Source organism: Passer domesticus, chromosome 28 (assembly GCF_036417665.1).
Source record: "Passer domesticus isolate bPasDom1 chromosome 28, bPasDom1.hap1, whole genome shotgun sequence".
In the NCBI taxonomy this organism is placed as follows: Eukaryota; Metazoa; Chordata; class Aves; order Passeriformes; family Passeridae; genus Passer; species Passer domesticus.
The window spans coordinates 4,933,787-4,949,009 of record NC_087501.1 but is presented as its reverse complement, the minus strand read 5'-3'; the positions used below and the strand labels follow the sequence as shown (position 1 = coordinate 4,949,009).

At 45.5% G+C, this 15,223-nt stretch overlaps 1 protein-coding gene across 11 annotated transcripts in view; it reads left to right on the top strand.

The window, feature by feature from the left end:
• LOC135287130 (transcription factor COE2-like) overlaps positions 1–15,223 on the top strand; it is a 43,782-nt gene that overhangs the window by 2,056 nt on the left and 26,503 nt on the right. For 7 of the 11 annotated variants that reach the window (XR_010350984.1, XM_064400470.1, XM_064400472.1 and 4 more), the window contains exon 1: positions 12,528–13,074. Coding sequence is in view for 10 of the 11 variants with exons in the window: in XM_064400470.1 (XP_064256540.1) it covers positions 12,944–13,074 (131 nt within the window). In the remaining variant the exon portion in view is untranslated. The other 4 variants (XM_064400466.1, XM_064400464.1, XM_064400467.1 and 1 more) reach the window with 3 other exon arrangements.

The following is a 15,223-nucleotide window of genomic DNA, read 5'->3' as shown; positions in this document are numbered from 1 at the left end:
ATCAGAGCAGGAAAAATTGTTGTCAATGCTTTTGTGCACGGGAAAGCAGTCTGGGCTTACATCATACAGGATGTCTTGATTGTATCAATAGAAGGTATCCAAAGTATTTTTATATCTTTATAGCAGCTTCAGATAGGCTTTTTCTACTTAGAGCAGAAATGGGTTTTGCAATAAATGTTCATGTGGCCAAACTTGAGATGTTTCATATCCACTTTTTTTTGGCCTGTCACCTGAGGATCTTTAGTTGCACTGCAAAGACACAAGTCCTTAGCAAAATCTGGGATTGTTAATCTTCCATTTGATCTGTGTAGGCACTGAAAGCTGGATCTAATCCAGAAGGAAATCTGCCTTTATGCAGAACTGCTCTGGAGTGGTTGGGACAGCTCTTTCCTTTCCTTCTGTATAGAGCATCCCTTCAAGCTGTGCTGCCATTTGTGCTTGGGGGGACAAAAGCCTGGTGTGGAGTAAGGCTTCTGTGTACCTGCTTCTGTGGAACCTGGTTGAGACTGAGGCCATCATATCTTAACAAATTTCTCTGGGTAGGGCTGTAAAATGGGGCTCCTGCTCCAGTGACCTGCAGGGCAAGCTACTATCCCAGAGAAACTGCCTGGTGGACATGATCTCATGCTTGAAACAGGCAGCATGTCCATAACGCCAAAAGATGTGCTTCAAATTCATCAGAGAGGCTGCCACTAACTCCCAAGACAGTAATTTGTGTGTGGTTTGTTTGGGTTTTGAGGTTTTTTCTAAGGCCAGCACCTATCCAAGTGTTCCCTGTCTTTGCAGGTGATGTCTGACTTGCAGGTAGTGGCACCAGGGTACTGTGACAGGGAGAAGTGAGGCTTGAGGTTAAAATGTTTCCATTTTGGTGAGGATTGACTTTGGTGGTGCTGCTTCTCTGACTGTGCTGCCACTACTAAAGGGATTCCATAGTTATGGAGTCATTCTCCTGTGTGTGCCTGGGCCACACAGCAGGAAATGTTCCATCCTCTTGGAGAGCAGACAGTACTGATAATCTGTAATTCCAGGCAATAAAATAGTGGTAGAACACTGAGTTTCTGCTCTGAACATAAAGAGCAAGCAAACATTTCTATGAAGCGTCACTTGGGAAGCAAAATATGTACCTGCACTGCTCAAAGTGGTGAGTGGCACGGCTTTATAGGAATCAGTTTGACCTCAAGATGCTGTAAAGGAAAAGAAAAGTTTGGATGGGATAGAATATGGTTCAGAAGAGAGAAAAGGAATCTATGCTGGAATAACAGTACAAGATCTTTTTTCAAGGTTACATGAATAGGAGGTGTTGTGCTCACGGAGTAAATGTAACTTTGTGTTGAGAACAGGTATTAATTTGTACTAACAATGGCTAAATAATCTTATTTCATTAAATTGCATCAGTGGCACCCTGCTATGGCTGTTCAGCAGTGGAGTGTGAGCAAAGCTCCCTCAAAAGAGAGCAGCTAACAGCTTTAGCTTCAGTCCGTGTTGGAGACGTTGGGATTGGAGCAGAGAGTTGCTGTGCAGACCACAAGGTGGTGGCATTGCCCAGGTAAATGGTGCATGAAACATCATGATTTTAATTTATTTTTGTGTTTGAACTGCAGGTTTGTCTTTTGTGCCAGCATTATTATGGGAAAGGAAATACCATTTTAAATATTTGACTCTATTGCATAAATAATCAGGAATTTAAAATACTTTTCTTGATGGTAGGAACTTTTATTTTCTTTTTTAGAAGATGTTTTTCTGCTTTCCCCAGTACTAAACAATTTGAATACCATTTAGCTGTGCTGGGAAGGGACTGAGTGCAATTGTGCTCTGAAAGACAGCTCTGGAAAGTGGGAGGGTAGAGCTGAGTTTTTTCCCCCATATTATTTCAGGCAAGTGGCTTAAATTTCATGGACCCCTGTTTCTGATCTGTAAATTGGCAATGTACCTCTCCTCCTTCTGTTCTTCATGTCACGTGCAGGTGCTGCCTCCCTCCCTAACACCCTCTCCTTTTTTGAGTATTTAGAGTGTAATCCTTGCAGAATCAAGAGGCATAGCACCAGAATATCTTTAATTTGGTTGTTGCTCATACATTTGCACAAATGATTTGAGTGTTGGGGGTTCAGCGCTAGGAGCAGCTTGTGTTGAGGGGGTGCTGAGCCCAGCTCCTGGACCTGTGCACTTGAAACATGAAAAAACACTCCCACCTTAATAATATTTTAAAGATCTGAGTTTTGTCTTTCTACCTGAATTTCCAGGCTTGGGCTGTAGGACAGGGATGTGCTGCCCCTGTGGCCGTGTTGGCAATGCTCCCCATGTTTGTGGTACTACTAAGGGGGATCAATTTAGGTTATTAGTTCAGCTACACTGCCTCCTCCTGCTATTCCCTAACCCATCCTTTTCCAAGATCTTTTCATACCTTCTTTAAGGGCCTTTCCCCAGTGCTAGCAGAGCTGCTGCCTTATCAGCCTGTTTGCCATCACCTTTCAGCTCACCCCTTCCTCCTGCACCATCTGTCAGTGCCTGAGGGGAAAGTTGCCTGACAAACTCTTCAGACTTTACAAAGTTTCAAACAAGATTGCTGATCTTCTCCCTTTCCTTTTCTAGGAATTCTCTAGATCTGAGGGTGAGTTTTGTAGTGGTATGGGGGAAATGTAGACCAGAATTCATCTGCTTTGTTCTGAAAAGCTTTAAACTGTGTTATACAGATTAAATCATAGAACTGTGATTTCGTATCTTTTATGTTTGGTTTCTGTCAACTGAATGGACTTTTGCTTTTATACTAACTGCTCTTTTACTCTCAACCTACAGACATATCCTTTTTACTTCCTCTAACCAGAATTTCTTGAGTTGCACACAGATTCTGAACTCCTGGATATTTGGAGTTTCTGGGCCACACTGCACAGCACAAGAGAAATTTGCACTGGTGCTGGGGATTTTCCTGTGACAAAGGACAAGGCTGGGTGTGTTGTGCAGTCAGGGATCCAAGTGCAGCTTTGCTATTGCTGAAACTGAGGGTGGAAGTTCACCAACCCGTCAGATCCCTGATTCTTACCTGTTGTACTCATGAACAAGAAATGTACCCAAGATCTGGGGACAGGAAGTCAGTGCAGGTGTTAAAACACCTCAGATGAACAAATATTTAGTTCCTATCTTACCAATAATTAGGCCAGGTGTAAAACTGGAGTTCTGCAAACTATTAAGGCTTGTAAATCATATTTCCTGTTTTACAAACGGTGTGATAGTGGAAGCCTTCCAACTATTGAGAGAACATTTTATCAATAGCTGAAGTTTTACCTGTAGTGGCAAGTTGAACTTTATAATTTTATAGTAGAGATGTATATATGTTATACCTGCATGCCATGAATATGTAAGAGTGTGTAAGTGCAGTAAATTCAAGTTTTTAGACAATGCTGTTGATCCAAGCAAATGTCTTTGGCTCATTTAACCAATCCTTGGTGGAAAGGCAGAGGTTGTTTTGTTCCCAGCCCATAAGGATGTTCCCTAAAACAGATGTTTGTGTTTTGGCTGTCTTTGGTACTTCTTCACTGTTGTTATTTTGAAGGGTATGTGGCAAATGTGCCAATAATTGAGCCCTGGGGACATATTTGCATGTGTCCATGGATGGCATTGTCCCAGGATTCAGGAGCTCCTGAAATCCATTTCCATCCCAGCCGTTGACCTGCAGAAACTTTGACTTCCTTGTGTTCCCACTCTGTGTGGGACAGAAATGATACAGCAGCGTTTACCCACAGCAGATGCTGAGCAACAGGGCTTGGTGTTCACTGAAATGGGGTTTGGCAACTTGGGTCTGAATAATGAGGAAATAACCCATTTGACTCTTACTGGATTATATAATTTTATTGAAACTACAGTGGTCAACAAAACCAGGGAAAAAGAATCAAGAAATGAAAACCTAAGGGAAAATAGGAAGAATTTAACTGTGTCAATTTTCCCAAAGGCTATCTCCCAAACTGGACTAGTCACTGAAGAAAACTTCTTTCGTTTATGATTTGGAGATTAGAAGTGCTTCTTAATATGATTTATTAGTTAATAAAAAGTATTTTGCCTGATTGTAGTGCTGCTTATCCTAGCTGATTAAAAAAAAAAAAAGAATAACAGTGGAAATGGTAGAATTTTTTTTGCTTTAAAATGCAGGTTGTTACCACTTGGCCAAATCTGCTTAAGCTGACTGCTATGCAGGACTAATAAAGCCCAGAAAAATTCTGCTTTCTTACTTATTTAATCCTGTAGTCTTATTTCTTCTCACACTTGAGTTCTCATTGGAACTCTTTACAAGTTCCAATGAACAGCTTGGGGAGCTCCAGATTCTTGGTTTGAGCCTTCATGTGCTGTTTGGACAAAGGATGATAATAAAAGTAAGGATTTTTTCATTGGCTTCCCAACCTATGTTCTTGTTTGGAGCCTTAGCAGCTGAATATGTGAATAAGAACAATTTCCTTATTCATTAGAAATATATATTAAAAACTGGGGTAGGTATGTGTGAAACACAAATTTCTTCCTTTCTAGTTTTTGGGGGATTTTTAAAAAAATGAAAATATAATACATTTTCTCTCTGTTTTCCCACTGGAAACCAGTAAGGCCATGTAATTCCTTAATGGCTACTGGTCCTGGGCTGGAGTAGGAAGTGCTGGCTGGCTGTGGCAGCTGGCAGGGAGCCAAAGCAAAGTTTGGAGCTGTTTGATACCTGCCAAGGCCTTTTATTGCCTGTAGGCTCTGTCACCATTAACATTATTCATATTCTGCACCAGGAAAAATCAGATGCCATAAAGCATCCTGTGGGATGGCTTTCCCCTCCGGAGCTGCACGTGCTGTGTGTGTCTCCAGCCTGGTCTCCCCTGTGTGTGCCCCTCTGCCTGGGCACCTCCAGGTCACTGGAGCAAATCTGGGCTCTGGGGCTGCCTGTGCACAGCTCAGGGCAAAATCCAGTGTGGGGAGGTTTTATCCTGGACTGCAATCCATGAGCATCTCAAATTTTGTAGCTCAGATATTAAATCTTGGGGCTCAAGCCCTTCAAACATCAAGTGCTTTCTAGGTTTGGGGCAGTGCACATATCCAGGGCTGTCCCTCCTGTGGGGTGATGTCCTCTTTCCTTCTGTCCTGGGGGTGCTTGGACACTGCTCTGACCAAACAGGACTGCAGGGAAGGGGAAAGTCAATGAACATCAAGTCCTTTAGTTGCTTACTAATGATATTGTGTCATCCTAAGTGTTCTGAGTTTTCTCCCCCTGCCTTCCCTGTCTGTGCCTCTGCTCCATCTTCATTCCCCTCATTTTTTCTTCTAAAATTTAGATTGTGAGCAAAAAAAAGGAGCTTTATCTCATCTGGGTTAGACTTTGGATACCAGGATGGTATAAAAGCACAAAGTAAGTTGAAAGCATGAAAATTTGGTGCTTTGCCCTCCAAAGTGAGGTATCAGTGGAGGCAGAGGGCAGATAGAAAACCTTAAAGTTTTGTGACATGTCTTAAATATGTGTGACATGTATTTGACCAAGAAAATTGCTCAGTCCATCCATAGCAATGGTCACTGAACACTTTTCTGATACTCACATGCCTCAAGATGATGCTGAAGACAAAAAAATAACCTTGGCTGATTCCGAGTCCACAGGACATCAGTGACAGCAAAAACAGATGAGCAAGTTCAGAGGGTTTCAGAGCACCCTGAGCAGACACAGCTTTGTGGTCCACATGCATCCTTTGGCCTTAGGGAAGGAAAACACCCTCTGTTGTTTTCCAGAGCATGTGTTCAGAGCATCTGAAGGCTGGAATATGTTGAAGCATATGGCATATAATTTCCTTTCTTCCATTCACAGTCTGCAGCGAGATCAGTCCTGGTAAGAACAAGCTCCAACTTTCATTTGAAGATATTTCTGTAGCCATTTCTGTCTAGCAAGCAGAGCTTTCTCTTGAAATTCAGAAATGGAATCATATTATTTAGTAAAATACCAGTTAGGTGAGTAAAAATAATATGAAAAGGTGATGGTTTACAACCAGGCTGATCAAATGCTTTTAAGTATCAAAACTGTTTAGGTGTGAAAAACTTTCAAAGCATTTCTGTTTAGTCTGTTAAAATCAGTGTTGAAAGAAACAGTTCAAATGGTAAACTGTAATTAAATAGTGCAGAAGGCCTGAAACTCTGCGAAGATTTCTTACCTTCTGGAAGATAATGTTTAGACTAACCTAGATTCTGATGACTTAAATTTTGAGCTTTTGTTTTTGGCATTTTTACTGGTTATGGGAAGTAAACATGGAAAGGTCTGATGAGAGGAGCTGGTGTCACATAAAATCACTTCCCTGCTTCTGATACAGGTGCAAATCTTCTCAGGATCAGAATCTGGCTGTGTAATTTGGCAGCTTTTGAAGTGCAATGTACTGAGGTAGAAATCCTGTTGGCTTTCTGGAGTGAGGTGTCTTAATAGTTCTGTTCCACCAAATAACCTGAAGTTTCTTTGTTTAATGTGCTTCAAAGAAGATCTGAGCTGTCTCTCCAAGGTTGTAAAGCTATAATTATAGAATATTGGCTTTTTAAAGCCTCTTTGTAGTTTATGGAAAGAATGTAGGAATAGTCAGATTAGATTAGATTTTCTGGGGTGTATTTTATTTGAGCTTCGATTACCAGATGCTTTAAAAGAAGCACAGAACACTTTACAAGAAGCAGGTGTTATGATTATTGACCATCCAAGGGATTTTCCTAATCCTGATGTGCCCCACCTTTTCTATCAATCACGGGCAAAACTGGCAAATTTGGAATTAAACACAATTTTCATATTCCTGCTACAATACCAGTTTGCATCAAAGCAGTTTTATATCCTGCCACTCGAGAGTATTCTGGTTTAAATGTTAGGTTGTACGTCATGGAAGAACTACAGAAATCTGCAATTCTTATATTTTTAAATACTTTTTAAAATTAGGGGTTTTGTCTAGCCAGTTGCTTAAGGTTTGCTGACTTTTGAGCTGGCAAAGTGTCCCTGTGGCATCACTTGAGAGTGACTATTCATGTAATTAAAGTGAGACACCTGTTTAAGGCAGAGCTGCATTCAGTAGAGTCAAGAAATAAAAATTAGGCCCTCACTGTGCAGATGTTTGAGCATGATGTTAAGCATGTCTGTATTGTCAGGTAATTCTTGTAAGACCACTTGAGTGACTATAGTAGGTTAAGTGCCACTATAACAATGTTTGCAATTCTGGGGACCACTTTTATTTGGTTCATATGTTAATGAATTAATTGAATTCTGATCTTCAGTGTGTCTGCATTTATCCAATTGCTTGTGGAGACTCTGTTTGACAGCTGGGGTTGGATCCTAAGCACACACCTGGAACTAGAAAGGCTGTGATAACCTGAACTCCTTCCTGGTGAATATTTCAGATAGTTTATATACAAAGACATATTGAAAAGTTTATTTGGATTGCTTTCCATAAAGTGCAAAATGAGGGAGAGGATCCCAGCACAAATATACACCCGCTTCAAGTATTTTTCCTGAGTGTGGTTGTTGCTTCAAACCTCCATGTGGTTACAAAAACTTCAGTGCTACAACTCCTCAAATCTGCATTATAAAATAAAATGGAACACACACTCCCCATGGTAAAATATTATTTGCTAACGTGTTCCAAAAGCTATGCTAGGCAAAAGGCAGTAAAAGTATCTTTTAAAATAAAAAAAGAGTTGGATATAAAATGTAGCAGATGTGTTTTTCTGTTCTAGTGAAAAGAAAAACACCTACTTATTGGAATGAACAGGATACTCAGAAGTGGATCTGATGGATACAATGTTTTCTCTCTTTTGGGAAAGATGAGGTGGGGAAGACGTTATTAAATGTTTACTTATGCATTTGTAAGTTTGAAAGCATTCCTTTGTTCACTGCTTATAAATATGATTGGTGAAATCTCTGCAACTGGCAGTTTGTGAGGGCTGATGAGTGCAGAGAGCTGCCTCCAGTAAATAGTGCCTTTATGGTGCCAGAGGGAAGGGGGAGAGAAAGAGGCAGAGACCAGGTAGGGCTCACAATTTTACAGCTGTAAACCAGTGTTTCTGCTTATTTACTGATGGCGTGGGGAGGCTGTGATGAGGATCTATTGTTTTATACTTGGGGGTTCAACTTTTCTAGCAATCAGATGGAGAGCTCTCCTCTGAGAAATGTGTTGATTGTATAAAACCAGGTTTATAATAAATATAACGGAAAGCACTGCAACACTTTAGACCCTGTTTTGCAGTTTTCACAGTTAAGAACTCAAGTTGCTTTCAGGATTTAGTTGCACTCGCCTGAACTACTTTAAACCTCCCCTGTTAAGAAGCATTTTTTTCATTTTCTATGTTTTTATTTAAGTTAAATGGAGAGTTTTGTAAATCCAGAGTAGTCTTGCATAATTTGGAGCAGTTTTCTAGTCTGGTTCTGTACACAGTGCTTTGACTGCCCTCCTCACACTCCTCATTCCACAGCTCAGGACTCAGCCTGCTCCTGTTTTTTGTAGACACGTTTCTATCTCAAGCTGCAAGCTATCCCATGCAAATAAATATTTTGTTTATGCTGATATTCGGCACCTAAAAGTTATTTTCGGGGGCTTCTTTGTTTGCTAAATACCGTTACTATAGTGCCAAAAGTGCAATTGATGTGTGCTTGAACACATGACTCAGAACTTGAAGCTATTACCAGCTTAAGAAAATATTTCTAAAAGGCACGTTTATTTTTCTGGTACAGGTGTACTGGAAAAATGAACCTTCCAGTGAGATTAGTGGATAAAGAGGGACATATATTAGTTGTCCTTCTCTGTTCTGACACTCATAATTTTAACCTACAATTCGTTCCCTAGAGGCACCTGAAGGTTGGTGAATTCTCACAAATGAATAGGAACAAGAATTAAATGTTTCCTTCCAAGTGTCGTCTTTAGGATTAGTTTAATTTTTTTTTTTAATTTTTTTCTGACATTCTCCCTTTCAATGTGAGAGGAAACAATAGTAGTCGGAGGTTATGCTTTTAAATGGGTTAAATATTATTTTCTATGCCTCTTTCTTCCTGCTGGGAGTTGCTGAGATGTGCCGAGGAGTGAAAGTTGACTCCGATGTATGAAACGACGCTGCTAAAAACCTGCTAACAAAGACGAGCATCTCTCTTTACCACGTCAAATCTGCCTCACCTGTCATTTTGACCCCTGCATGTGGAAACGACTGGGGCAATCTGGAGGGGAATAACTCTTCCTCCAGAAGGAAATGATCAGCACTCACCGAACCAGTTGCTTTCCACCCTCTCACCCCCGCCCCCGCCCCATGCTTTCTCTTTTAGTCCGAGGAAGAAAACCGCTCGAAGCGATTCGCTGACTGAAACCCGCTGGATGGAAAGCTGTGGGGATTCGGGGCGGCCGGGAGGGAGCCCCGAGCCCGGGGGATGCGGGGAGTGCCCGGCCCGACGCCCTTCCCTCCCTCCGCCTGGAGAACCGCGGGCTCGGAGCCGCTCCCGGCGCCTCTTGGCTCCGCAGCCCCTTCCCGCACCTTCGGCTCCCGTTCGTGCCTATAATTGTATTTACGGCACGGCAGATGCTCCGCTGGACGCTCCCCCCGCTTTCCGGGCTCTGGAGGGTTGTTTTGGGGTTGTTTTTCCTCCCGGAGTTCCGCGGTGCCCTTTACCTGCCGGTGGATCCGACTCCCCGAGCCGAACTGTGGAAACCTCCAAAGTGCAAATCCACATTTATCGGCGGTAGCACGGGTATAAACACTGGTGGCTTTTTGTTGTTGTTGGGGTTTTGTTGGTTTTTTTTTTTTTTTTTTTTTTTTCCCCTGAGTAAATTTGCATCAGAAGAGTCTGAACGATGGGCTTTTCACTTGGTTTAATTACAGTTTGGGCTTGAAATGGGGAGTCTAGATCAGGAGTCTATAATTTCAGAAGTATTCAAGGACTCCTGTGCTTTTGCAGCGTATCTTAAAGGCGAGAAACTTGGTTGGGTGGGGGACCAAATTGTGTCCCCGAAAGCGCTTCCCCTTCCTGGAGCGTGCAGCTCCCTCGCCACTCCCCGAGCCCCCCGCGGTCCTGGGGAGGGGGCACCCCACGGCCGCAGCTCCCGCGGGGCCAGGAGGGGACGGTGCTCGCTGCATCTGTGCCTCGAGTGCCAAATTCTGGTGGCAGCTGCTTGGGGCGAAGGGAGCGCTTCTCCCCTGACCTGCGGTGCTGCCCTCTGACCCGCCGCGAATCCCGAAAAGCGGGGGTCCCCCGAGGCCACGGCACACGAGTCCCCTTTGTTCGCGGGCCAGGCGGGGCTGGGCTGGACCCGACCTTGCGGGGATAGGCTCGGCTTTATCTCCAGGGGAGATGGGCTCGGGTTATCAGCGAGCGCTCTCTCCTTGTGAGCGCAGCGGCCGAGGCTGCAGCGAGAGGGAATTCCGCCCCCTCCCCTTCCGCCCCTGCCCAGGGTTTAGGAACAAACGTAGGAACGGCCGGAGCGGTATTGCCAGAAATCACCTCAGTACAAAGAGGGGGCTTTCAATCGAGGAAATGTACCTACGCCTATTGCGAAATGGTAAAAAAGCCCCACTATAATATGCCTTACCATCGCCCGTGTGTTTATCTTGCATGCTCAGGTTTTTTACTTTTTAAAAGTATTTTTAAAAAAATATCTTGCCCTGTTTGGGCTTTTTAATACAGAGAAATTGCATCTCAGAGATGCTAAGATCGTATCTTGAAAGATTAGCCTCCACCCTCTAGCTCCGTCAAACTGCTGGTGCTCTTCTCTAATGTTAAAATAACGCCAGCCTCGCCTTTTGCTAACCTGGCAAAATCATTTCCTGCATATTTATCATTTTGGGGAGGTGGGTTAGCATGGCGAATTTCCTTGAACAAAGATTGGGTGAGATGTATTAGTTCATCCAATACCATGTCTGTCACTTATGTAGACAGAATAAATCTGAGTCCCGGCTTTGCCCTCAATCGTGCCTGAATTAAGGATACATTTTAATGAAAGTTTCATGGGAAGATTTTAATTTGAGATTCTTTTTGGAGAGAACTGTATAAAACTCCGTGAAAATAATCTTGCATTTAATAGGTGGCATTTTGAATCGCGGCTGAACGTGGAGGGAAGGAGTTCCGATTTATTCGGAAATGGAAATCATAGTTCGATCCCGTTAAAAAAAAAAAAAAATCAAGCAGGTTAAAGAGAGGAGCTGCACATAATGAATCAAGGAAATCCTTGAATCCTTGCGCTGTGCCTTTAACTACCGAACATCTGATTCCCTCATCTGGCAGATGGTCTCTGAGCACAGATTTGCATTCATTGTCCTGAAATCTGTTTTCGCGTTGGTGTTATATAGATTTCAGAGGCAGATCTATACACAGATCAGAATACAAAAGGGCCAGGAGGAAAATATCGCCAAGGCAGAGCAGTCTTAAAAAATAAACTAAAATAAATGCAGACATAGGTACGGTCCCGGGTCACCGCGGGCCGGGCTGGGAAGAGCTCCGGTTTCCTTTAATGGGAAATGTTGCCTACGTGGGATGTTATAAAAAGTTTTAAGGTGAGACCCGACAGCTCTTAGGGTGTAACTTTGGGGACTGCTGGGTGCCTGGCAGTCTTGGGCTGGCTCTTGCCCTGCAGGCAGCCTCTGCCTACACCCTCCCCCAGACCCATTTCTCTCCCTCTGAGCAATTTTTCATTTTAAATCCCGCGCCTGAGAGCGAAGCGGCCACTGCCCGTGCGGCGGCTTTGGCACGGCAGCGCGGTCAGAGGGACAGAGATCGCTGCTTTTAGCGCAGTTTGGGTGTTCTGGGGCAGGACGGGTCGGGGTGAGGCTGCCGGGACACCACGATGATCCCGCCAGGGCCGTGCCCGGGCTCCCGTCCCGGGACGGGCGCGCTCCTCCCGCTCCGGCCCCGCGGTCTCAGCGCACTCTGTGCGGTCTGGGCAGCACGGCTCGGTGCGAGGCTGCCGGTCGCTGGCCATAACCCATCGCGATTAACCATCACGATAAACCATCACGATAAACCCGCCCTTCCCGTGCCCGGACTTCGGCTGCCGCCAGGCGGGCGTGCTCCTTCCGGCCCGGTCCCGCAGCTTCAGTACAGTTTAGACGTTCTGGGGCAGCACCGATTGGTGCGGAGCTGCCGGGCTGCGGCGACAAACCCCTCACGATAAACCCGCGGTTCCGCTGCCCGTGCTCCGGCTGCGCCGGGGTGAGCGGAGGGAGGGCTGTTCCCGCCGCGGTGCCGCTGCTTTGGGGCAGTTTGTGCGGTTTGGGGCAGTTTGTGCGGTTTGGGGCAGTTTGTGCGGCTGCCGGGCTGTGACCATAGCCCGTCCCCACAGCTCCATCGCGACCGCCCTGCCCGGGCGCGCTCCTTCCACCCGGGAGCCGCGCGGGGGGGCGGAGCGCCGCCTCGCCACTCAACCAATGGCGGCGCGAGATGCAAATGAGCTCTCCTTATGCGGCGCGGGCCCCGCCCCCGGCGCGCGGTGTGACCCATTCATGCCGCGGGGCGGGACCGGCCGCGCCTCGGCTCCGTTTCTGCCGCGCTGCTGCGATTTACCCCACCGCTGGGTTGTTGTTTTTTGGGTTTTTTTTTTTTGTTTCCCCCCCTTCCTGCCTTTCTTCCTTCCTTCTTCCTGGATTAGGCAGCGATCAATCCTTCTCCCCGTTGTCTGTTTGAGGAACAGGTGATCCTCGTTAGCGGCGGTCGGTTTCTGGATGCGGCTCCCTCGTCTGCGTGTGAAGAAGGATGGTGATACCAGGCGAGACTGAATCAGCGTAACTTTTACTTGGCAAGAGGAAAAACTTTCTTCCCCGTTTGAAGGCGTTCAAAACACGTAGCGTTAAAAGGCAGAAGAAGTTGGTTTTAAAGCTGAACTTCACTTTCCTGGGATTTGTGTGTCAGATTCAAAGGCTGCGTCGTTTTGTTTTTCTTTTTTTTTTCCTCCTCCCTTATCTCCCAAAAGGAAACTGTTGCTAGTTGGCATAGACTTTTTAAATGTTTGGAATTCAAGATACTTTAGGAAGAGGACCAATTCTGAAAGATAAATCTCTAGGTTCTGAGATGGATTCCGTCAGGTCCTGGGTCAGAAACGTTGGGGTTGTGGATGCAAACGTAGCAGCACAAAGGTAACCGTGACTACTTCTCTCCCGCTTTCCCCCTGCTTTTTTTCTTTTTTTCTTTTTTTTTTTTAATTTTTCTTCTTTTTTTTTTTTTTTAAGCACATCTTTTTATTATGCCCCGTTGTTTGCATTTGATATTAATTTTTTCCCCTCTCTGTCCCCCTCCCAATCACCTCCAGTCAGAGAAAAGTCAAGGTTGATGCTAGAGCTAGGCAGCAGCGCTCCAAAACCGGAGAGCATCAGGAGTCCTAAAACCCAGTGCGGGGCTCAGATGACAGCGAGACGGGATCACCCTTTTATTTTCTGCCCCAGGAAGATGTGTGGGGCTCTGGATTGGTTGTTCCCAGCAATCCAGGGTACTCCTCCCTGCTTGCTGGGCCAGACAGCTGAAGAGAAGAGGACCAAGTTAGAATTAACTTAAATGCAATTAACTCAAATCCGAGCTCCCCCGGCCCATCTTGTTTTGCTTAATTCACGGTGGGCATTGCCGAAATCTTCACCGGTGGTTTCCGGGCAGGCAGAGCAGGGTCTGAGGGAGCAGGGGAGGGCACAGGCACCCCCGATCCCCGCGGGCATCCCGCAACCTGCGGCCATCCCGTGTCTGCCCGCCTGCAGCACCTGCCCGAGCGTCCGAGAGGCTCTGCTGAGCTGAAATGGCTCTGAACATCCCGAAACTGGGGTCTGACTCTTTGCTTTCTGCTTGTTTGGGCGGGTTATCACCCTTTACGCCCCCTTTTTTATTTTTTCTTCCCAGCCGTGTCGGCACAGGACAGTTATCCCAGTCTCTTCCCGTTAGGGGTATAAGACGATGAAAACTCCTTTGGATAATTTTTTTCCCCTTGCTCTCTAGATAGCTTAAAAAAAAGTTAAAAAAGAAAGCAGTAGCGTCGGGGAAGGCTAAACTGGGAACCCCAGGAGAAAGCCGGATTTTATTTCGTATTAGAGACAAGGTGAAAGGCATGAAACGGCAGAGGGGACTTCAGATGAACGGATGTTTTAGAAATAGTACATCCATGCCCCCACCCACGGCCTGATCTGGCAGCAAGGTTTTCCAAGCGCCATGGGAGGAGTTATCAGAGTTTTATGAATGTCGATAGAGCGTTTAATAAATACGGTTGAGGGGGAAGAGGTTTATCCTCGAGGAAACTGAAAGTAAAAGGAAACAGCTCCTGACAAGACTCCAATTCACGGGAGCGGTGGAGGTGCAGCCGCGTTGTGCTGCCTGCTGGCATCGCCAGGTTTTCTCCCAGATATTCCTAACAAACCAATAAATCCCAATTTTTACACGCAGAACGAGAGGAATCCCCAGGCTAGGTGCAGTTGTGGCGGATGTGGTGAGTTCACACCGTACCTCATTGGCAAGGAAAACACAGGGAAACATCTGTAGTTCTCTGAAAGAGTCAAATACTTCTGCCAGTGCTGTGGAGCTATTCTGGGGACTAAAACCCAAAGCTGTCCAACTCCTGGCTAGTCTGGCACATAGACTTAATCTGTCTATTAAGTAATTTGGAGGTGCTCACGTGCACCTATTTTCTTCTCAGTAAGTAGAAATTGGCTTTAGGGAGAGGGAACTACAACTAATTTCGCAAAGAGATAAAGCTGCAGTCAGGGATATCGTGGGTAAACAGAAGCATTTGAATCTTTTGAAGCCGGGAAATGCGTGGGAAACATCACAACGCTTTCTGCAGTCAGGGACAAGATTTTCTCAAGGGCTGGTTAACCCGAGACTAAATTCTTTCAGTTTAAATCAGAGACTCAATTCGCAGGAATCAGTTCAAGTCAATCAGTGACTAAAGTCAAACTTTGCTGCCGAGGGAAGTGGCTGCTCTGCTCGAAAGTCGTTGTCTCTGACCGAAACAGAGGTGCCCCCGAGTTGACATCCTGCCCGTAGGAAAGATTTTTAGGGTCGCTTGTTTTCTCCTCCAGGAAAAGGGACCAGGACCGGGATGTGCAAAGAACACTTCCAGACCCTCTGACACGTTACAGCCACTTCCCACCGTGCTGCATTCCAGCAAGGAGCGGTGACAGGCAGGGAAATGAGCGGAGGAAGGAAAACACGCTGCCTTTAGCACTAACCCCTCTCTGTAAATTAGCGTTGTCCGCGGGGTGTGCAGGAGCGGGGCCACGCCGGAATTCGGGTTCCAGGGACCATCGC